The sequence below is a fragment of the Convolutriloba macropyga genome, chromosome 12 (assembly GCF_964194025.1).
Source record: "Convolutriloba macropyga chromosome 12, txConMacr16.3, whole genome shotgun sequence".
NCBI classification, from domain to species: Eukaryota; Metazoa; Xenacoelomorpha; order Acoela; family Convolutidae; genus Convolutriloba; species Convolutriloba macropyga.
In genome coordinates, this window is record NC_134479.1 from 31,372,828 (window position 1) to 31,396,447 (window position 23,620).

General features: G+C 35.3%; 1 protein-coding gene across 1 annotated transcript; it reads right to left on the minus strand.

Moving 5' to 3' along the window:
• Positions 1-169: 169 nt before the first annotated feature.
• Positions 170-23,257, minus strand: LOC142350463 (uncharacterized). Its single transcript, XM_075402312.1, has 8 exons — positions 23,162-23,257; positions 22,278-22,446; positions 21,297-21,395; positions 18,894-19,038; positions 18,161-18,267; positions 13,267-13,641; positions 3,844-3,904; positions 170-284 (listed from the first exon to the last, which is right to left on the minus strand). The coding sequence occupies exons 1-8, from the start codon at positions 23,255-23,257 to the stop codon at positions 170-172; spliced, it is 1,167 nt and encodes a 388-aa protein (XP_075258427.1).
• Positions 23,258-23,620: the final 363 nt, after the last annotated feature.

Below are 23,620 nucleotides of genomic sequence, written 5' to 3' on the forward strand. Positions count from 1 at the left end.
CATCAACCGAAGTCCTTTTGGGTATTGGATCACTCAACAGCACCCTACCTCTTTTCAACCTACCGGTATACGCCACGTCAGCATCTGACTTTCAAATGCCGAATGTACGCGTTGAGATGTTGAACGCCATCTGCGCCGACTACAATCATCATAACAACATCACTCTTCCCTAAGTACGAGATAACAGAATAGGAGTTTTAATCGGAGCGGATGCCTTCATTGCAATAGTATCACTCAAATTCACAACTGGACCACCAAGAACCCCATACGGAATCTTGACCCAGCTAGGATGGACCGTTCAGGACCAATAACACAGAAATACAAGCCAACCAGTAATAAACGAAGAAATCAATTACAACATCACACTTTACAACAGAATAAAAAACCCAGAAAAGGATATAGAGAACGACATGCCTCAAATGTTTTGGACAAAGGAGGGAAAAAATTTAGAGAGCGAAAAAAAGACATTGACTGCAGATGACAAGAAAGCGCTTGAAACACTAAAAAGGACGGCATGCCACAATGGTTTTGGTTATGAGATCGGACTACCTTGGAAAGATGACACTAAACTACCGAACAACTACTTTTTTGCCAAAGCACAATTACAGTCACTTGAAAACCGACTTCAACAGGAACCAGACCTATTTTGTCGTTACAATCAAACCATCGAAGCAGACATCAAAAAAGGATTTATTGAAGAGACACAACGTCAACCCAATTTTATGAATTCACAACTTATCTTATGAATTCACAAGGTATCTCCCACACCGCAACGTTGAACATAAAATGAAGAAAAAACTAAGACGAGTCACAAATGCAGCTTCAGTATACAAGGGACATTCACTTAACGAAGCCCTTTTGGCCGGACCAGATCTACTATGAAGACTTGTTGTACTTCTTCTGAGATTTCAGCAGTACAAGATTGCAGTAACCGGTCATATCGAAGCGATGTTCATGCAAGTTGCCATAAGAACAGAAGATCAAGACGCACTCAGATTTTTGTGGAACAAAGATGGAGAAAAAATATTTTTCAAGTACAAGAGACTAATATTCGGTGCAACTTGTTCCCCTTCATGTGCATTATACATACTCCAGAGATGTGCGGAGGATAACAAATTAAGTAATCCTGAAGCCTACTCAGCCATAAGAAACAGTTTCTACATGGATGATTACCTTTAAAGTTTCAAGTCAACCAAAAACGCAGCAATCACAACAACAGAAGTAAAAGATACGTTACAAAAAGATGGTTTTAAGCTGCTTAAATTTTTTAGTAACGACCCAAACACAGTCATGAAAATAACTGGAGAAAATACAGACACAGCGACAGAGCAACGTTCTTTAGCTCAAAGGTGAAATGCCAAGGACGATATTTTCATCTTCAAAAGACCAGACTTAAAACTGGATGTCAAGAACATGCAACAACGTCAATTGCTGCCACTCGCCGCATCAATATTCGATCCCCTTGGAATCATCAAGCCGTTTTCCATTAGAGTACGATGCGTTCTTCAATCAATAGTGATACAAGGTAACAACTGGAATAATCAGATTCCAAGTGATTTCCAACACGACTTACAGCAATTTGTCGACGAATATGAGCAGATGCCAGAAATTTCTATTAGCAGATGTCTGATCCCCAACCCAGATGCTAAGCATGAGCTTTACATATTTTGCGATGCATCAAGTACAGCAAATGCAACGACAATATACATCAGATCAAGCAGCGCAGAAGAAATAACAACTCAATATGCTATTAGCAAAACAAGAGTTGCACCCATTAAAACAACAACCATCCCCAAATTAGAACTTGAAGCAGCAGCTATGGGAGCAGAACTTGCTTTTTTGTTCGAAGCGAAATGACAGCACTTTTTGACAAAATTCAACTCTGGACTGACAGTATGGCCACATTAGTTTAGATTAAATCAACAAAACACCAAAAAATTTTTGTAGCAAATAAAATTGCAAAAAATTTTAGCAAATTCTAAGTCAGAATAATGGAAATTTTTACCCCGTAAAATCAACCCTGCAGATCACGGAACAAGAGGACTTTCTTTAACAGACTTGAAAGAAAAATGGCTGTCAGCGGCAAAATTTCTCCCAGAAAATCCCATTTCTAATTTCCAAAGAGAACAGCAATTTACAGCGACAAACGTCTTACATACAGAAAATTCAAACACAGTTATTGACACTAATGATTTCTTTAGTTGGAATAAACTTATGCAACCAACCGAAAAAGTAATGAAAGCAGTCAAAATCTTCCGCAAACAACCAGTCACAAACAGATATGAAGACGCACGACACCATCTATTGAGACAATCACAGCATAAAACCTTTTCTGAAAGCATCAGAAACCTTGAACGGGAAAATTAACTAGACAACTTATTGCAGTTCACACCCTTCTTGGACAAGGATCATATAATATGAGGAAGAGGCAGATCAAACCACGCTAAAACGCCCTACAGCCAGAAACATCCAATTTTTCTTGACTGTAAGAATAATAAAACCAAATTAATAATTGAGCAAACCCACAACGACTGTAGACATCTTGGAACAGAGTTTGTTCGAGCTCACCTGCAGCAAGATTTCATTATCATAGGACTAAGACGATTTTTGAAACAACTAAGCAAAACATGCTTCATTTGCCGACGATGGAGAGCACAAAATATTACCACTATCATGGCCAACTTCCCCAGTAGAAACAGAAAAACAATATCTTTTTCTAAATGTTGGCTTAGACTTTTGCGGACCCTTTTACATCGAGCAATGAAATCGCAAATTGGAAAAACAATATGTATGTCTTTTCACCTGTCTTGTCACTAGAGCTGTCCATCTGGAGGTTTGTCAGACATTGGACACCGATAGTTGTCTACTAGCCATCAGAAGATTTTTATCGCGACGACGATATCCCGAATTAATCATTTATGACAATGGATCGAGCTCCACATCAGCGAAAAAAATGTTGGATCTGAGCAATATCAGTGTTGACAACGACTTCATCAAGTCCCAGTTACAGCAGCAAAATATTCAATGGAAAGTGAATCCACCTCTAGCCCCTCACTTCGGCGGGATATGGGAGAGGCTAAATTTTCAGACATATGTAGCCGAGACTGAAGGACTTCTTAACTCCAGGCCAATTACATATGTCTCCTAAGACACAAACGATGAAGAAGCACTAACACCTAATCATTTTTATTAAGACGTCCTTACAGCCCTTTAGCACCACTGACATCAACCAGCCAAACATTTAGTAAAAAGGAGTTCTCTTACACACAAACTTTACTGGATCATTTTTTGAAACGTTTGCAAAAGGAGTACACATCAGATCTTATCAGTCACCCAAAGAGCAGAACAGAATCAGAGGAATTGAAAGAAGGCAATTTAGTCAGGTTATTGCATGAGTTCACTCCAAAAGGTATTTGGCCAATGGGTCGAATTGCGAAATGCCACAATGGATTGGACGGACGAGCACGATCCTTCGAAATCAAGACACCAACTGGAGTGCTGAACAGACCAGCAGTCAAATTAGCTAAAGTTTTACACAATACTTGAAACCATTAAAGTTTAATTTTCACACGACATATTGGTTTTTAAATTTCGATAATCATCGTATCCAAAGTCAGCGTATCCAATATTCAACTCTACACAAGCTCAAACAATCCAGCACATGAAGAAGTCAACAACGCTGTGAAACTGCAAAACGAAAAAAGAATTTTAACTTCCCTAAGTCCTTAACTTCCCTAAAACTACGCGGATTCCAGCTCAAAGTGTTTCTTTGACCTCACCGACAACAGTCATCATGAAGTTTTCGTTATTTTTGCCCTTATTTGCCAGTTTGACAAATCTAACGTCTCCGGAATCCAACCCACATAAATTTTGTCGACAGCCTTCAGATTGACAAAGTATACACCTTCACATCAACAGAGTTTACAGTATATGCTACCAACAATCTTCGACTAAAATTCAACTTTCACAGCCCCCATGAAGCCTAATAACTACTTTCACACATACTGGTCATTCAACAGCACAATATTCCATTTACCACGCATCAAATGAAAACGTCGATGCAAACGTATAATCACCAACCTTCACCAACATATAACCGGCGTATATGCCACCCTGGAAGAGTGTACAAAAAGTTTACACAAACACAAACACAATCAGGAAACCAAAAATGCCCTCAATTATGACAACAGATCATCTTTACACCTTCGAAATTACAAAACAATATTGAAATTGCATATCAGCAAAAAAATCATGCAAACTTGATTGTAGAAATCTTAAATTGTAAAATACAACAAGAAAATTCAGTTTTACCCTGATGCACGCGGCCCGGAGTGTTCAAGCACATGCTTGATTTCCTTAAATTGTTTTGATTGATTGATCACTTCTGATTTGTTTTGATTTGTAAAATTTGCGGGTTTTATGTTTTACCCACTTGTGCAACCTAACAATTCATCAATTCATTGTAAACTGGAAATCTCTGGTGAAAAACTAGTAGACAACAATAGCTTGCATATCATCACAGTCCTTATCAAACAAAAATTATCAGATGCAAAAATAATTGAAGAAAAAGAGCCGCAAAAACTTTGAATTGATGATTAAATCAATCGGGAATTTCAAATCGAAGTTTCTTTAAATGAACATTTACATATTTGTTCGACCTCACTTGTGGGGGAGGAACTATATGCTCAAATAGGTTTTTTTGTTCAGACAATTTTGGCCGATCGAGATTTTATAGTAGAGAAATGTGAGTAGTATCATTAAAAAGCTCCTCTAGCGTAGAATTTGAAATTACAAAGATTTTTTTTGAGTTTTGTCTTTTAGAGTTATCGAGGGTTGAAGTTTTCTGTGAACACGTGATATTGGGCATCATTTTTTTCACTTTTAGTGTAATTTTTCTTCAAATTAAATCTTTTTTTAAAAAAAATTTTGATTCAAGATTACAATTCACGCTGCAAAAAAATCAATTTGGAGTTGCTAATAGAAGAAAAGCGATAAAAAGACTAGTCTTGTTCTCATAGGGAAGTTCACTATTAGATTTAAAAAAATAGAATTGTATTTGAGAGCAATTTTGTTTAGAAAATTTTTCATATTTTTTCTTTTCTTAAGTCACCTGGAGACTAGTCATTTTTCAGACCGAGGTTCGGTTAATGATAAACCTGATTTACAGTCTAATGAAGCCCAATAATCAAAAAATTTTGTGGAACAAAGATGGAGAAAAAATATTTTTCAAGTACAAGAGACTAATATTCGGTGCAACTTGTTCCCCTTCATGTGCATTATACATACTCCAGAGATGTGCGGAGGATAACAAATTAAGTAATCCTGAAGCCTACTCAGCCATAAGAAACAGTTTCTACATGGATGATTACCTTTAAAGTTTCAAGTCAACCAAAAACGCAGCAATCACAACAACAGAAGTAAAAGATACGTTACAAAAAGATGGTTTTAAGCTGCTTAAATTTTTTAGTAACGACCCAAACACAGTCATGAAAATAACTGGAGAAAATACAGACACAGCGACAGAGCAACGTACTTTAGCTCAAAGGTGAAATGCCAAGGACGATATTTTCATCTTCAAAAGACCAGACTTAAAACTGGATGTCAAGAACATGCAACAACGTCAATTGCTGCCACTCGCCGCATCAATATTCGATCCCCTTGGAATCATCAAGCCGTTTTCCATTAGAGTACGATGCGTTCTTCAATCAATAGTGATACAAGGTAACAACTGGAATAATCAGATTCCAAGTGATTTCCAACACGACTTACAGCAATTTGTCGACGAATATGAGCAGATGCCAGAAATTTCTATTAGCAGATGTCTGATCCCCAACCCAGATGCTAAGCATGAGCTTTACATATTTTGCGATGCATCAAGTACAGCAAATGCAACGACAATATACATCAGATCAAGCAGCGCAGAAGAAATAACAACTCAATATGCTATTAGCAAAACAAGAGTTGCACCCATTAAAACAACAACCATCCTCAAATTAGAACTTGAAGCAGCAGCTATGGGAGCAGAACTTGCTTTTTTGTTCGAAGCGAAATGACAGCACTTTTTGACAAAATTCAACTCTGGACTGACAGTATGGCCACATTAGTTTAGATTAAATCAACAAAACACCAAAAAATTTTTGTAGCAAATAAAATTGCAAAAAATTTTAGCAAATTCTAAGTCAGAACAATGGAAATTTTTACCCCGTAAAATCAACCCTGCAGATCACGGAACAAGAGGACTTTCTTTAACAGACTTGAAAGAAAAATGGCTGTCAGCGGCAAAATTTCTCCCAGAAAATCCCATTTCTAATTTCCAAAGAGAACAGCAATTTACAGCGACAAACGTCTTACATACAGAAAATTCAAACACAGTTATTGACACTAATGATTTCTTTAGTTGGAATAAACTTATGCAACCAACCGAAAAAGTAATGAAAGCAGTCAAAATCTTCCGCAAACAACCAGTCACAAACAGATATGAAGACGCACGACACCATCTATTGAGACAATCACAGCATAAAACCTTTTCTGAAAGCATCAGAAACCTTGAACGGGAAAATTAACTAGACAACTTATTGCAGTTCACACCCTTCTTGGACAAGGATCATATAATATGAGGAAGAGGCAGATCAAACCACGCTAAAACGCCCTACAGCCAGAAACATCCAATTTTTCTTGACTGTAAGAATAATAAAACCAAATTAATAATTGAGCAAACCCACAACGACTGTAGACATCTTGGAACAGAGTTTGTTCGAGCTCACCTGCAGCAAGATTTCATTATCATAGGACTAAGACGATTTTTGAAACAACTAAGCAAAACATGCTTCATTTGCCGACGATGGAGAGCACAAAATATTACCACTATCATGGCCAACTTCCCCAGTAGAAACAGAAAAACAATATCTTTTTCTAAATGTTGGCTTAGACTTTTTCGGACCCTTTTACATCGAGCAATAAAATCGCAAATTGGAAAAACAATATGTATGTCTTTTCACCTGTCTTGTCACTAGAGCTGTCCATCTGGAGGTTTGTCAGACATTGGACACCGATAGTTGTCTACTAGCCATCAGAAGATTTTTATCGCGACGACGATATCCCGAATTAATCATTTATGACAATGGATCGAGCTCCACATCAGCGAAAAAAATGTTGGATCTGAGCAATATCAGTGTTGACAACGACTTCATCAAGTCCCAGTTACAGCAGCAAAATATTCAATGGAAAGTGAATCCACCTCTAGCCCCTCACTTCGGCGGGATATGGGAGAGGCTAAATTTTCAGACATATGTAGCCGAGACTGAAGGACTTCTTAACTCCAGGCCAATTACATATGTCTCCTAAGACACAAACGATGAAGAAGCACTAACACCTAATCATTTTTTATTAAGACGTCCTTACAGCCCTTTAGCACCACTGACATCAACCAGCCAAACATTTAGTAAAAAGGAGTTCTCTTACACACAAACTTTACTGGATCATTTTTTGAAACGTTTGCAAAAGGAGTACACATCAGATCTTATCAGTCACCCAAAGAGCAGAACAGAATCAGAGGAATTGAAAGAAGGCAATTTAGTCAGGTTATTGCATGAGTTCACTCCAAAAGGTATTTGGCCAATGGGTCGAATTGCGAAATGCCACAATGGATTGGACGGACGAGCACGATCCTTCGAAATCAAGACACCAACTGGAGTGCTGAACAGACCAGCAGTCAAATTAGCTAAAGTTTTACACAATACTTGAAACCATTAAAGTTTAATTTTCACACGACATATTGGTTTTTAAATTTCGATAATCATCGTATCCAAAGTCAGCGTATCCAATATTCAACTCTACACAAGCTCAAACAATCCAGCACATGAAGAAGTCAACAACGCTGTGAAACTGCAAAACGAAAAAAGAATTTTAACTTCCCTAAGTCCTTAACTTCCCTAAAACTACGCGGATTCCAGCTCAAAGTGTTTCTTTGACCTCACCGACAACAGTCATCATGAAGTTTTCGTTATTTTTGCCCTTATTTGCCAGTTTGACAAATCTAACGTCTCCGGAATCCAACCCACATAAATTTTGTCGACAGCCTTCAGATTGACAAAGTATACACCTTCACATCAACAGAGTTTACAGTATATGCTACCAACAATCTTCGACTAAAATTCAACTTTCACAGCCCCCATGAAGCCTAATAACTACTTTCACACATACTGGTCATTCAACAGCACAATATTCCATTTACCACGCATCAAATGAAAACGTCGATGCAAACGTATAATCACCAACCTTCACCAACATATAACCGGTGTATATGCCACCCTGGAAGAGTGTACAAAAAGTTTACACAAACACAAACACAATCAGGAAACCAAAAATGCCCTCAATTATGACAACAGATCATCTTTACACCTTCGAAATTACAAAACAATATTGAAATTGCATATCAGCAAAAAAATCATGCAAACTTGATTGCAGAAATCTTAAATTGTAAAATACAACAAGAAAATTCAGTTTTACCCTGATGCACGCGGCCCGGAGTGTTCAAGCACATGCTTGATTTCCTTAAATTGTTTTGATTGATTGATCACTTCTGATTTGTTTTGATTTGTAAAATTTGCGGGTTTTATGTTTTACCCACTTGTGCAACCTAACAATTCATCAATTCATTGTAAACTCGAAATCTCTGGTGAAAAACTAGTAGACAACAATAGCTTGCATATCATCACAGTCCTTATCAAACAAAAATTATCAGATGCAAAAATAATTGAAGAAAAAGAGCCGCAAAAACTTTGAATTGATGATTAAATCAATCGGGAATTTCAAATCGAAGTTTCTTTAAATGAACATTTACATATTTGTTCGACCTCACTTGTGGGGGAGGAACTATATACTCAAATAGGTTTTTTTGTTCAGACAATTTTGGCCGATCGAGATTTTATAGTAGAGAAATGTGAGTAGTATCATTAAAAAGCTCCTCTAGCGTAGAATTTGAAATTACAAAGATTTTTTTTGAGTTTTGTCTTTTAGAGTTATCGAGGGTTGAAGTTTTCTGTGAACACGTGATATTGGGCATCATTTTTTTCACTTTTAGTGTAATTTTTCTTCAAATTAAATCTTTTTTTAAAAAAAATTTTGATTCAAGATTACAATTCACGCTGCAAAAAAATCAATTTGGAGTTGCTAATAGAAGAAAAGCGATAAAAAGACTAGTCTTGTTCTCATAGGGAAGTTCACTATTAGATTTAAAAAAATAGAATTGTATTTGAGAGCAATTTTGTTTAGAAAATTTTTCATATTTTTTCTTTTCTTAAGTCACCTGGAGACTAGTCATTTTTCAGACCGAGGTTCGGTTAATGATAAACCTGATTTACAGTCTAATGAAGCCCAATAATCAAAAAATTGCATTCAAGGAATCGCTCTTTTTTTTAGGCTCCGACTCTTGAGTTTCCGTAATTTTAAATGAAATTTTTATTTTCTTTTTGTGGTTTTACTGAATTGTTGTACTCCTATGGCATAGACTCGTTGATTTAAAGTGCATTGGGTTTCATAATGAGCATTACATGAACCTATCTAGATCTTTGAGTGGACAGCTAATGGCTGTTAAGACTTTAAAAATGAATTTTCGAGAATTTTTTTTAACATTAACCGATCATAAACTTATTTTCGTGAATTGTAAGTCAGTCTTATTAATGCCAGGACCCCTTTCCTTTCTACTGCAATTAAAAAGAATTTGGTAAGCGGTTTTATTGTCTTACTATGTGTTATATGACTTCAATGCCACAAGATTTCAAAATTTTCTTAAAAATTTTTTGGATACTTTTTTATTATTGGTCCCTCTTAAAATCTTATCTCATTACTCCCATTTTTATATCATCCATTGAGAAGATGTTCAATGGATCATGGGTACAGTTTACAGAGAAAAGCTTAAGGTTTAAAGGGCTTCGACATTTTCTTCGCTCACTTTTCCACTCAATTTTTGGTTTTTGGGTCTATTTGTTGTTTCCATAATCATAGGACTTATTGTGATGTCTTATCGCTTAATTATACATGCAAAATTTTTTTGTCCTTCAGTCGGGGGATAGCTGAGCATGTTTTTTGACTTCCGTTGAATGCTATTCAATGTAATGCTTGTTAAGACTTTAGAAATGATTTTTCGAGAAATTTTTTTTAACATTGAAAGATTGTAACCCTTATTTCGTTAACTTTACGTCAGTGTCCGTGATGAACGGACTTTTCTTTTCTACTTCTACCAAAATTAATCTAGTTAGCAGTTTATGTTCTAACTATTGGTGTTATGACTTCGATGCACGAGTTTCATATTTTTTAAAAAATTTTTGATATTTTTTGTAGTAATTTTGGTTCTTTTTGGATTCTTAACACATAATCCTATTATTGATAGTTGCATTGGCAGACTTTCAGTGGATCACATATAAACTTTTCAGAGAAAAACTAATTGTTTGAATGTTTTTGACACTTTTCGCACATTTCTACCTATTTTTTTTGTATTTCGCCTGTGTTTATTGTTGTTTTCATTGTCAATGACCTATTGTAATGTCCTATTGATAAATTGTGAAAAAACAACGATCTTCGTTGTCTCATCGAGTCATAACTTAGCGTATTTATTAGGTTCAGTTTAAAATTATTGATTTTAATGTCGTTGATACTACGGATTTTCTCAAAAATTTTTAATGTTTTTTTTGTATTTTTCCGTGTTTGTTCATCATTGGAGTCAAATTGCAAAAAAAAGAATCCCATTGCCGTTAAAAATTATTTGAAGGAAGAAAAATTTATACGGAAAAAATTTTTAATGGGTTCGACACATTTCTCGCTCAATATTTTTTTTCAACTTGCTTTGTTAGCCTGTTTTTTTATTCTTTAGGTAGCCATGCTGACCAGTCTCAAAAAATTCTAATTGAGAATTGATTGAATAATATTACCCGAAGCAATCCGCGTTTAGCTATTAGTCATAAACTTTCTAATATTAATCATATCTAAGATTTTAAGGACTTTTCAATTTTTTCAGTCCTGTTGTTATCGTCAACTTGTAACTTTGTCTCATCATTGACAGGTCCCATACAATTCTCTGTAATTGAAAATTTAAAATGTTTACTGATATTATGACGTAACGATGATTTGTTTGTTGGATAATATGCCTTTTTAAAAAAATTATGTGAGTGGTGCATTTGTGCTTCTTTTGCTCCTGCTTTAGCACAATCACGAAAAAAAAGATCCCAATGATTTTCAAATGTGGCTCAATTAAACCTATTTATTCACTCAGTTTAACTTTAGCTGAATTACTATATACAGAAATTGAAATAAAACACATAATGGCTTCACTAATATGTGTTTTCGCAAAACTTTTAAATTTTTTCAAAATTTTTTGAGTTTTTCTACATCTATGGTCCACTCCTATGGCAAAGTTTAACCAAAGACAGGTTCTATTGGTTTCACAATGACTTGTTAGTAATTTTATCAAGAAATATTTCGGTAAAAGCTAATGATTTTTAAGACTTGAATTTATTTGGTTTAAAAAAGGTTGATTGATTTTTGAATTTGGCGTTACCTGGTCTCATTAAAGAAAAACCCCATCTTTTGTGTAGTTAGGAGAAATTAAATTTGTTTAGTTAGGGTTAAAGTGAGGCATGACATTATTTAATTCAATTATTAGTTTGGTGGTGTAACGATTTTTTTAAAACTCAAACATCTATTTTTGATTATCTTTTGTCAAAAATGTAAGTCGAAAGACAGTTAAGTCAAAAATGTAGATGAGAGCGGGTCGGAACATCATGTGCAAACAAACACTAACGAGCCGTTTTGTATATTAAACCTTTTTCCACTGAAACTGATCCGAAAAATAGTAACGATTTGTTTTTCTGGATTTGTTCATTTTGTTCCATTGATCTTTGTTTTCATCAATGTTGACTTGATCCTGATCAAGAGTAACGATAATTTGCACATCTGTTTTTTTGTTCAAGATGTTACACAATATTTGGTTACCTTTCATGATTCTTAATATTTCAAATCAAACTCGTGTCTGGCAAGATCTAAGGATAAAACAATTTAATGTTGGCTGGCGTTTGCGTCACTGGTTTAACGCCGTTTTTTGCTGTAAATTGTTTTTATTTATACTTTACTTACATATAAGTTGTAAAATAGTGATAGTTTTTATAAAATAGATAATGAGTGTCGAATAGGCAATTAAACTCGAGAAATATCTAAATAAGTGCAGTTGCGCTTTTTTGTTCAATAGAAAACTACTTTATTGCACCCTGGAATCTTTAATTGGTAAAAATGTTGAGGCAGAACAACCTAATGTAAAATGCGCATGAAGTAAAATTGACATGGCTTGACAAAAAACTCTATTTTTTCAACTTAGCTAGCCAGATGAAGGCGAGCAAGAAATAACAAGAGAATTGGCTATAAATAGTACCCAAGTTCGAGAGCATGTAATTGACCAGTTGTTGTAATGGTTGGTTCTAGGCTAGTCAGTATTAGACGCTAATTTGAATCACATATTGGTACATTTACGCGGTAGTTGCGCCCGTTTAGGTCCCTCAAATTATAGATAAAAACAAAAGTCATTGAAAGCTATATCCTGACTTCTTGGAAATGCTACTATGAACTATAATTTTCATAAAGTGATGTTTTAGCATAGTTTACAATCAGCGATATATCCTGTCTTCTTGAAAGCTATATCCTGACTTCTTGGAAATGCTACTATGAACTATAATTTTCATAAAGTGATGTTTTAGCATAGTTTACAATTTCGATTTCTGGTTTTTCCTAGTTTGACTTTTACAATTAAGTTTATTGCAGACTAAAAGCTGTTTGAATACATGTTAAGAAAAATTGTATTATATATTAGAAAAAACAGGTTCAAAAAATATTTTATTTAAAACTACTTTTCACCAACACCGAGGAAAATGTCATGTTCATTGAAGTTATACAAAAGTTGAGAAGTGGTTCATTCTGTGTATTGATTCACTTCATTCAATAGCTACAAACAGATCTATGATCTTCATCGATTAAGATCACGAAAAGATCGCCAAAACAATAGCTTTACTAAATTTTTTCAAGAATCAGTAGACGGCTACAAATCCAAATTAACGGCGAAAAACCTAGAAAATGTTTTGAATACAATTTCAGTATCATGTGCACGTCCCGCTCAAATTCACAGCACTCATTTAAATAGTTTAAATTGAGTATCATAACAATTAATACAATTTGCATTAAATCATCTTATTTAATATGAGCTATAAGTCGTATGATTACTACCTGAAGTCATCTGTAAACAATTACTTCCACTCAAAAAACTCCCAAAACTGATTTCAGAACCAATAATATCGTTTCCCAAGCTGCTCGCCGGATGCTGGTATCCAGACCCAGTCACGACTACTTGTCCCGGTGCTCCAATTTGCGTACTCGGGTTCAAAACTACACCCGATTGAGTTGTACGTATTTGTGGTTGGGTTTCGGCCGGCACGCGGCTAGGTGTGGGGGTGCACGTTAAGAGAAGGAACATAGGAGGGCTGTTTTTGGGCTTACCCGGGTTGTAAATGGGTTCAGTTTGGCAGTTGCACTGAAGAAGGGAACCGTTGGAACAAATCCACTTGATTGGGGTTGTGGAAGATTGGCGATCGGCAACTGGTTCTAAAATTTTTGCTGATTAGTGACTTCTCTCGTCTGGGGAGAAGTAAACGAATGGGAAAAGCAGTTTTTGTCTATTCCCTCCATCCAGTTTGATGGGTCATATTACAAGTATTAATTTGTCTATTGACCAACGATGAGAAAAAAATTAAAAAACTACCCAGAAAATATTTGTTGCATATAATTAATATGAAATAATCCTTTGATTATGTGTTGGCAGCAGATATGTTCCTTACAAACTGTCCCAATTTTGCAAATTTGCAAGAATACGCGTCGTGAAGAAACGTCCCACAAGCAGTTTACGACTGTTGCATAATTTTTTCACACCGTTGCAGGTTTTACTCCGAATCTTATAAACTCTCAGAAAAGGGAGACATCTGCTCTAAAAAACTAAGGCAAAGAAAGATATAGTAAGAATGATTTATAACTTGGCAATTACTGGACTTTTTCATAAATCAAGGACAAAATTGCGGAAAATTGTGGTTCAGTTCGATATAAATAAACAAAAATTGTTCTCACTGCATATTTAGTTAACCAAACCGTTTCCAAAAATTTTTATGAAATAGAGATTATTTATACCCGGAGGTTGGTGGCAGAGCAAATCAACGCTGAATCACTCTAGAGACATTCTGTTTTTAGGATGACCACTACTCTGTCTATGTCACAATTTACACTGGCCAGTCTTGATTTTTGAATAAAATCTAATGCATGAAAAACAGAATGTTCACCGTAACTCCCGCCAACAAGGTTTGCTTTATATGCGAACCGAACTTCCGCGTGTGTACTTGTAAAATTTATTTTTTAAAATTTTTTAGACTAGTGGCTTCTATCCTCGGGGCAGAAGTAAACAAATTAAAAAGGATTTTTTTCTCTTTTCCCTCCATCCAGTTCCATTGGTCTTTACAAGTATTAAGTTGTCTATCAACCAACGGTGGGATAGTAAGAAAAAACCTTAAAATTTCCGGTTTTGCAAAATTGCAAGAATACGCTTTTGCAAATTTGCAAGAATACGCGTCGTGACTTGTAACATTCTTTTTGCGTAGCAAGTCGCAAGCACTAAGCTAAGTGGATTTTGTTGTAATTACGTACAAACTAACCTATGTATAAATAGCATGTATACTACTATAGTAAATAACAGTTATAAGCTACCAAAGTACGTCAGTGTGCTCAGGCTTAACTTTAGGGCATGCATAGTTATCACGCTATACAGTATAAGTTTAGCGTGGGTGAACTCTATGACCTCAATCTAATCATAATCAGGAAAAACTGCACATAAAGAAACTTGAAATATTCTGGAGATGCAATGTTTCCGAAGTGAAAAAGTTTTTGCTCTTGAAATGTGATGGTTCAGAGCTGAAATGCTCGGAGACTCAAGTTCGGGTAATAATAAATTAAGTGAACTGCTTATTATGACTTTAGTTTAAAAACAAACATTAATTGACGATAACAACAAGCTGTTTTTGCCATGCCTCATTGGCCTGAGTGACTTGATATGAATCTATCACAACCTAACAAACCATGACGAACAAGAGTAAATTTCTAATAAAACTAGAAATTTCTAATAAAACTAGTTAAATTATACTAATCTGATTTCTGTTTATTTCACATCCTTTTGGTCATTTTTTTCGCCAATTGGTGTGTCTTGTAATTTTTGTATCGGCTAATACTCCTAGTATGTATATATTTCCCAGCCAAAAAATTCAATTTCTCGTCAGAAAAAAAAATTTTGCTTCGGCCATCTGAATGTGCACTCAGATTTTTAGAGAGGATTTTAATCCTCGAGAAGATTTCAATCTATCCAACCAGCGCGTGGTTGAATGCGCTGTTGAAAGCTTATTTAATTTTTAAATTTCACCCCATGGTAGAATTAAATTCTAGTTCAGAAACAATGGTTCCAAGACACATGTCGCAAAAGCGACAACATACCTTGTGTATAAACAAATCAATGAAAACAATATCACAATTTGGTAAAAAAAACCCACGTTTTTAGATACACAGAATTCAATAAAATTGAAATTAAAATTAGTAGCTTTACAAAAAAATTGAAATGAAGCTCATTTTGAAAATCATTGAACTTGATAAACACTTTTGTTAAAATGAACCAGATATTGTTTATTTGGCTTTTGGTTCAGAAAATCGACATTAAATGAACTAGTTTTTAGTACAATTTTCTCAAGAAAATTAATTTAAATCAATTTTTATATCTAGATTTTATATCATAGCCGATACGAAAGTATTATAGGACAACCTGCCAACTGATATGTTTTTTGTATGACTATTTGAAGCAACTCAATGCACATAGATCAATGAAGGCGGATCATCTAAAAACCGGACCTGACTTTTTAATGTTGCTGTCAAAAATAATTGATTTTATTGCCCAATATTTCTGTTTTAAAGAACTTCCGGCAGAACTTTTTAGATTAAATTAGTTAAAATTTTCCTGCATTATTAGCGTTGCCTATTTTCGCGATATATTATCTCAAACAGACTTTCGTAGCTTGCAGCTGGACAAAAATTCGCTAATTCATCTCTGTTCAGCAAAATTTTGAGCGTAAACAGAAATATTATATGAGTAGTATTTTTTAGTCTTAATAAAACTGCAATGGGTTTTTTGAAAATAAATTTTTGAAGAGATGAAATTAATAAATATTAAGCATGCAGTTGAAAGGTTTAACAAAAACAAAAGCGAAATGAAAAAATTGATCAATTTTATCTCAAAACTAGACCAAAATTTCATAACGTCAAATTTTAGAAAAATCAACTTTTACCCAGCGTCTGAAGTCATTGAGAATAATTAAAGTAGATCAGTCTTTAAATAGCGTTTGATAACTGTCGAAATGAAAAAAAAATTAATTATATAACGAGCGTTCTAATGCTAGCTGAGGTAGTTTTGATCTGCTTTAAATAGTGTATATCGAAATTCGGCGACTGATTTTGTAGACATAGCAATGTAACCAATCAGATTGCCACATCTGCCGTACATTCATAACAAAAATAAGACAAAAAGCTTCCTAGATGCAAATCAATTCTTTTTCCAATATCCCAAAAAGGCATTTTGAAAGAAACTTTAAACATAAAAGGTTGTTTCTATATTATTTTTCTTTGCTCTATTAATAGAACTATTTTTTTTGCTGATCAGAATTCAAATTCGTGTGACTTTATCTGATCACTTTAATCAGAAAAAAAGAAGCATACACAGGCTAGTCTATCCGAACTTTTATAATGCAACTTGTTTAAAGATTTTGAATGACAATAGTGAGTGCTACTGAGACAAATGATAACCTGTAAATTGTAATGTGACATCGACTTTGAAAAAAAAAGAAAACCTCTCTTGCGAAATATAAACAGGCTGTGCAGCTTTTTTCCACTCGCTCAGATTCGGTATTCAGAACTTCAGGAAATGATTGCTTCCCAGGTTGAGGTCCAGACCGAAATGGCCTCTGATCAGACCATCCCAGACAAAAATGACCTCTGACCAGACCGACCCAGACTGTTTTGTCCTCTGATCAGACTAGAGTGCGCTCTAAGCTCCGTGTGCGCTTAGAGTGCGCTCGAAAACTTCCTCTGATCAGACTATTGTGCGCTCGAATGTCACCCCTGATCAGACGAGTGTGCGCTCGAATCCGCCCTGATCAGACTGAAGTGCGCTCGAAATCGCCTCTGATCAGACTGAAGTGCGCTGGAAGTCGCTTCTGATCAAACTGAAGTGCGTTTGAAATCGCCTCTGAGCAGACTGAAGTGCGCTCGAAGTGCGTTCAAAATATTCTGATCAGAGAAAGGATTTGAACATGAAAAAATCTCTCAATATTGTTATAATATATTCATTTCATGAAAATTGATGTTTTCAGAAATATATTCAACTGAGGAAAAGCCTATAATAAAAGTATTACTAATTAAAAGAAATCCCAAGTGCCGGAAAAACAGTTTGTTGAGTATGCAATTATTTCATGTTTTTGACTTAATAGATGAACTTCGACAGCTTCACATAATAATGTCTTGCTCTACAGTTAATTCAAGCGTTTCAAAAGGGGACCGGCAGTTGCTATCAGCTGGGCCTCTTGTTTCTGATCAACTCATCAGGCTCTCCATGGGTCTCTGATCAGATTGCGTCTGTATTGTTGAGTCTTGGGAGAGGCAGCCTCAGTCAGCAAAACAAAAACAAAAAAAATTGAAAAAAAAATCGCTCGAATCGGCCTCTGATCAGACCAGTTTGCGCATGAATCGGCCTCTGATCAGACTAGTGTGAGCTCGAGTCGGCCTCTGATCAGACAAGTTTGCGCTCAAAACTGCCTCTGATCAGACCGTCTCAGACCAACGTGACCTCTGATCAGACAAGTTGCAGAACATTGTCCAGACAAAAGTGCGCTCGAAGCCTTCTCCAGACCATGTAATTCGAGCGCACGGAGAACATGTGTGCGGTCAAAGATGGTCTGATCGGAGGTCAATTCGGTCTGGATACCTCGACCTTGGTTCTAACGCTTAATTATTAAACTAATCTGAAAACGAATTCATAACATTATACCTGATGTCATTAATTGGTGCAATGAAAATGAGTCTTCGCAGTGAACAAGTGAAACTGCACTTTCGCCCACCAACTGTGCAGGAGTTTTGCCCAGCACACCAGCCGTCCTGTGAACAATTTTTATTTTTGACAGATGATCTTATCAATTTATCAATTAAAAAAGTTAAGCGTGACTTACGGCCACATTTAAACTGTAATTAACAACGGAATCGAGGAGACAAAATTATGTAAATTATGTTATTAGTTAGAACTAAATTTTTTTAAAGCGAATATTCAACCTGTTACTCCCGCTGCCTTGCGTACCCAAACTTATTACATAATCATAAAGACAAAGTCTCAACCATGAAAGACTGTTAAAATGTTAAGAAATACGGGTTATGAAGTATGATCAAGCGAAAGCCTGGTTATGGCCAAAAAACTCGTTGATATTTTCGGCAAGATACATGCAACAAATGATACGGTCGAATATTTAAAACCAGTTTTGTTTTTGGTAACTATGATTCACTAATTGATTAATGTATAATCCAAAATGTCTACTATAGAGTGACCTTCTGGTTCAGCCAAAATTCAGTTGATAAAACTAAAGAACAAAAATTAATGAATTTGAACTCTCAACATTGGCACGATAATTAAATTGGTAACTATGATTGTCTTTAACGCATTATTAACCCTGAATCACTAATAAAAAAAAGTTTAACAATTAAGTTCAGTACAAAAAATCATGTTTTGCGACCTGTGATCTGCAAAGGTGATGATTCCCTCCATTGACACTCTCAGCAGGAATTCCATCTGATGTCTGGGATCCAGGTCTTTCGCCACACTTGTGGAGCTCTCAGCGCAATCTGGTCGGTTTGTATCTTGCTTTGGACCTCCTGGGACTTTGAAAAGAATCTAGTTTCCAGATATTGCATTTTGGAGACAAATCAGAACACTATTTCGATACTTTTTTGTCCTGCTTGTCTGAAATAGTTTTTGCTGAAAATATCCCCCTTTGAGCGTTGAAATGATTCAAAGCAGCATTGTTCCGATCCCGCCTCCATGGTGGAACTATATGCTCAGCTGATTTTACAGTCAAATTTGGTGATGGATGTAGTTATTGTAGATGGTTGTAAACGGCATCATTAGGGAGCCCGTTGAGCGTAAAATATATAAGTAGTTTTTTTAATTCGTTTTTTTCGAGGTGTTATCAAGGTTAAAACTTTTGTTGAAAAATTTGACATCTGACGTTATTTTTTACACATTTAGTGTCCTTTGTGAATCAATTTAAGAACTTGAAACGTGTTTTAAAGAGACACGCTGCAACAGAAAGGTTTGTTTTGATCCCATAATGGGTTTTTAAACAAGAACGAAAATGGATTTTGTTGAAGTGCTTTTTTAAAATTTCTTTCCTTTCTTCTCAATTTTTCTTATCAAGATCTCTATTACCTTCAAGTGAGTCCCAATGAAGACATAAAAATTGTCAACGGAAGAACTCATAGTTTTGATGGCTTCAACTCTAGTTTTTTATTTTTGATTGAAATCTTCAGTTTTACCAGCATTTGTTGTTATTTTGTAGTCGGATGACTTAGACCCGTTCAACAAGAACCCAACTGATTTCGGAAAGAGGTAAAGGTGAATCTATCAAATACTTTCAGTTGTTAATAAATAGCGCTTAAGTTGTAAAATACATTTTTGTGCAAAAATCATTACAATTTTAATCCTTTTTCCGTCAGTTTTTCGCTTAGTCTCTTCAACGGCAGATCTTAACTAACTGATAAAATTTAAAAATATTTGTAAAATTACTCAAATTATATACTGAAACTAATGATCTTCTGACCTTAAGATAAGAGTTCTCATAAAGTTTTCAAAATTTTTGGACATTTTCATATATTTAGGGTTCATCTCTGGTGTCTTGTCACACTGAGTTTATTCTCAGGCCTCATTGGCGTAGAAAACATGCCGAATTAAACTAGTTTAAAGTTTTGAGTAAATGCGTAATGGTCTCTATGGCATCGGCGCTCTTTTCAAGCACAATTTTTTATTGTTCAGTTTCTTTTGGAATCATTTTTTTTACTGATTTGTGATGTTTTTTTAGTCTAATGTCTTTTTTCTTTATTGAAAAGTCTCATTGATCGGCTTTTTTGGTGCTAGAAATAAACATGTCGTAGGACTTCAGCAGATAAGTAACTGCTTTTTTGACATCTAATTGATTTGTCTTCAACAATCAAAGTGATTTTTCTAATGTGCCCTTTTTGGTTCCTCGTTGCCGACTTGTATTATAGTGTACTCAATGACAAATCCTATCAAACTTCTGCTAAAACACCCACTCATTTTTCTGTTGTTTTTATGTATTAATTGATGCTTTTGTGACTGTAACATTATGTGTTTCCATAAAATCTGTGTGAGTTCCTTGTAATAGTCTTTTTTGTGACTTTTTAAATCAAATTTTCATTATTTTTCTGGAGGTTATTAAATTTGCTTAATACACTTTTTCGTTATTTTTCATTCTGAAAAAGTGGCCTTCAAATTCTTTGAGAATACAATTTTCTGCGATGATTTTGGATGGTTCCGGCAAGACTATGAATACCGCCAGGATTTCTCCGTGTTCTGTAGCCTGTATTTCATTCATTTTTTTGTAATTAATTTTCTTCATACAGTCCATTATTGTTTTGACCATGGATCATATATCTGGCAAAAGTCTGAGCCATCCATCATTAAGGTTGGCTACCCGACAAAAATGAAAACTCGGAAAATATTCAGAAACCACAGTAGATACCACAAAATTAGAGCGTAGAGAACATCGGTCACTGAGAAGAACTTTTGGCAATGGTTTTCTCTAGTATCGTTTTTTGTTTGCTGCTTATCTGTAAAGATCTATACAACATTTAGTCTAGGCTGTGCTTTGAATAGCTATGACCTAATATTTAATGAAATCTTCTAGGAGGCGAAGATTACGTTCTGCTGAATTAACGAGAACAGCCTTGATAATGCTGCTTTGGTAAATTAACACTATAATAGAACAACATATAGGTTTTAACCGAGTTCAACTCAATTAAATTCGACCCATAAAAGATCTTTTAAGCAGCCATGGTCATTATCGACTCCTATTCTATAGTGGCGATCGATCGACATGCAGTTAGTTTACTGGAAACAAGACCCAAATGATCCTGGATTCTGGCCAGTCCTACAAAACATCCGCCGCCTGTCATTGACAACTGCTGAGGGTCAAAACAGAGTCCACTGTTGGCTGATGAATCTGAACAAAAATGTGAACAAACTTACTCAGTTGGTGTAGCAGCCGCAACTTCAGCATATCTTTCTGGAAACGTGGCAAAAGTTGGTAAAATAATGCGAAGAAAAGAGTTACATGACTATAAGAAAAAAATATTGCGTTTTGTAAATTTTATGCCTTTTAACTTATAATAAAAGATTACTGCAATTATGGACAAACCAGCTTGATGGTGGTATAACAAACAATAGATCCCTCGTGTATACCTGAGTCGAAAACTTTTGAGAACTTTTTAAAAAAAATCATAAACAATGTATAAATAATTTGCACAAATATTCATTTTTTAAACAGCTTTTAATAAAAAAAAATCGTATGATACTTCTTCATTACTTTGTAAGAACTTGTGAACACTTATATTAGTTTTCGAACAGTTTGCAGAGACTTCCATCAATTTATAACTTGTTTACACTTTTTATACATTAATTTATAAACGAGATTAAAGTAATCATACCATAAAGGGAGTCTATGTATTTTTGAAGGAGAGCTATAATTCAAGCCCACAAAGATGGCGATAAGATAACAGTTAAAACATTCCATTATGTCTATTAACATTGAACAAATAGATTTGTTCTGGAGCAAAATAGGCAGCTTTACCTTATGCTCCTCAATAGTAAACTACCCAGGCTTAGGTACCAGATAGAAAGTGGATATCTTTAGATCGAAGATCAGCGCATGGGGGGGGGGGGATTTGTTCACACACTAGACATGAGCGCAAGAAAGTTTAGGGAACGTACAAAATCCTGGACAATTTCGAATCTGGCACTTTAGCCTGGATAATGCAGCTTTTGGGCCTCAAAAACGGATTTCGTGAACTTGACTTTGTTAGCATGTTTCAATAATTTCACTGACCGCGATGAAATCCGAGTGTGCTAGAATTCTGCAGATACTGAGGCGGAATATTCCACTGTTTGATGTATCCACTGACTTGTGCCACTGAATAAAATCCACTTTCCGTCAAATCTGCTCCCACTGGAATTCCACCAAATCCACCCAGCCCATTGAGACCGGTTATATCAGGCTGCAAAACGATAGAATCTAAGTGATGTAAATAAAAAAAAACAAAATATTATCAAGTCTGCATGTTTTCGTAAGGGCGGTAAACTATAAATTATTTACTATTATCTAATCAATTTACATCACAGACGCCAATGCTAATAGCGATTGCAAAAACACAGAAAGAAAATTCTTTTTGACGCAATATGGCTGGTTTATACCTTTGCCCATCATTGTTGTTCAACAGTACTTTAACACTTTTGGGACATTTGCGTTGGAAATCTTTTGCTACCGTTAAAATCTTGCCTATTTCGTGTCTTAATCCAAATTAAAACAATCACGTGCACATTTTAAATTGCAGAAAGTCTGCAGTACCAGAAGTCAAAATGCCAGAAGTTGCTACTTAGCCAGAAGTTGAATTTCGTAGACTTTCGACATTTTAAAACGTGCTTATTTCGTGTTTTGAGCATGGTTAAGTGACTCTGTAGAAGTCACTTCGAAATTCTGGCTTAATATCTCGAACCGCTTCCCGGTTCTCGATAAACGCCAGAAGTTCTCAGTGACTTCAAGCAGAGTCACTTAACCATTGCTTAAAACAATTACGTGCACATTTTAAATTGCCGAAACTCAAGAAATGCAAGAACGTTAAAATGCAAGAAATTGCTATATACTTAGCCAGAAGTTTAACTTCAATGAACTTTCATCATTGTAAAACGTGCACGAAAGCGGTAGAAGCTGACGCTTCCAGAGGAGAGATGAAGGGCCTGGATCCGGCTCTTGGGCTTAAGAATCATACAAGATGAGAGTAAAGTCACAATCGTCACGTCCAGACACATACCAAATATTACTAGTGGTGCGGGAAACAGTTTCTGAGTTATCTGTCAAGCTCTAGCACTTGATAATTGTCGACTAATAGGTTTCGTCGAGATTTATTGGCGTGGAATGAAGCAAAGCGTTCCGATGATATAAAAAGGCGGACAGTCAACGACGGGATACTTCCTCAAATTCAGTGATAGCTCATCAGTCAATTGAGGTGTCAATAAGTGAGCAGCATTTGCTCTTTTTTATTAAGAAAAAAATGGCATCACGGCAAAAGATACAAAAGCACGCTAGAAGCAACTATAAAAAATTAACAGAAGCATTCGTTAGTGCATAACAGGGCAATTTTGAAAAAAAAAAATTCCCCTTTATTCCACGTT